Here is a 791-nt window from a genome sequence, read left to right as displayed (position 1 = left end):
CGTTGTGTTAACAACAAACAAGATGAGGACAAATATCCGTCAAATGTAAATAATGTAAATAATTCCTCATCTCTTAGATATAGAACCTATTATGTTTTGAATTACTTTTTAATATGGAACGAGCTTGCTTCTCTGCTCGTTATTTAGCGTATGATTTAGCAAAACATTCTGACTTAGATGGCAATAAATATAGTTCTACAAATGAAGGATCTAAATTGTTCAGTTGAGGTCGACTGAAGATTCGAGAAGTTCTGTGCCAATTTTAAGATTGTGCATGGTGATGAAGCTACATTGCATTCTTGAAAACATTATTAATTGAAAACTATGTAGTTTGACTTGGGCCATTAGTGACGGTGGGAGAAGACGTGGATGGCCAAATATATAACACAGAAGCTAATAATAATAAAAATGTTAAGATCCATCAATTATATTGGAAAACATATATTCACTGCTCTGTATTGATTGATCTAAATGTTGATTGTAAAACAATGTACAAGTACTTATATTTTATGAGCGTGTGTGTGTTCAGTGAAGCAGAGAGAGAGAGAGAGAGAGAGAGAGGGGTGGGAGGATCGGTTTTACTTTTATTGTTTACCCTATTAATATATCTCATATTTATTTTCAGATATTTCTGCCATACGGGGACGGCGTGGGTGATCCAAGTTGTAAGGTAAACTACTCAGAAAACTTTCTTATATTCTTTGAATGTCATTATTTGCTACGCATGCGTAGCTCCATATACATACATATATATGTATGTATGTGTGTGTATATATATATATATATATATA

General features: G+C 32.9%; 1 protein-coding gene across 5 annotated transcripts in view; it reads left to right on the top strand.

The window, feature by feature from the left end:
* LOC106867210 (POU domain, class 4, transcription factor 3) overlaps positions 1-791 on the top strand; it is a 284,336-nt gene that overhangs the window by 192,645 nt on the left and 90,900 nt on the right. For all 5 annotated transcript variants that reach the window (XM_052972524.1, XM_052972525.1, XM_052972521.1 and 2 more), the window contains one exon: positions 626-670. In XM_052972524.1, coding sequence (XP_052828484.1) covers positions 626-670 — 45 coding nt within the window. The remainder of the gene's footprint in view (positions 1-625; positions 671-791) is intronic.

Source organism: Octopus bimaculoides, chromosome 13 (assembly GCF_001194135.2).
Source record: "Octopus bimaculoides isolate UCB-OBI-ISO-001 chromosome 13, ASM119413v2, whole genome shotgun sequence".
NCBI classification, from domain to species: domain Eukaryota; kingdom Metazoa; phylum Mollusca; class Cephalopoda; order Octopoda; family Octopodidae; genus Octopus; species Octopus bimaculoides.
The sequence above is the reverse complement of the archived record's forward strand: the minus strand, read 5'-3'. Positions and strand labels throughout refer to the sequence as shown.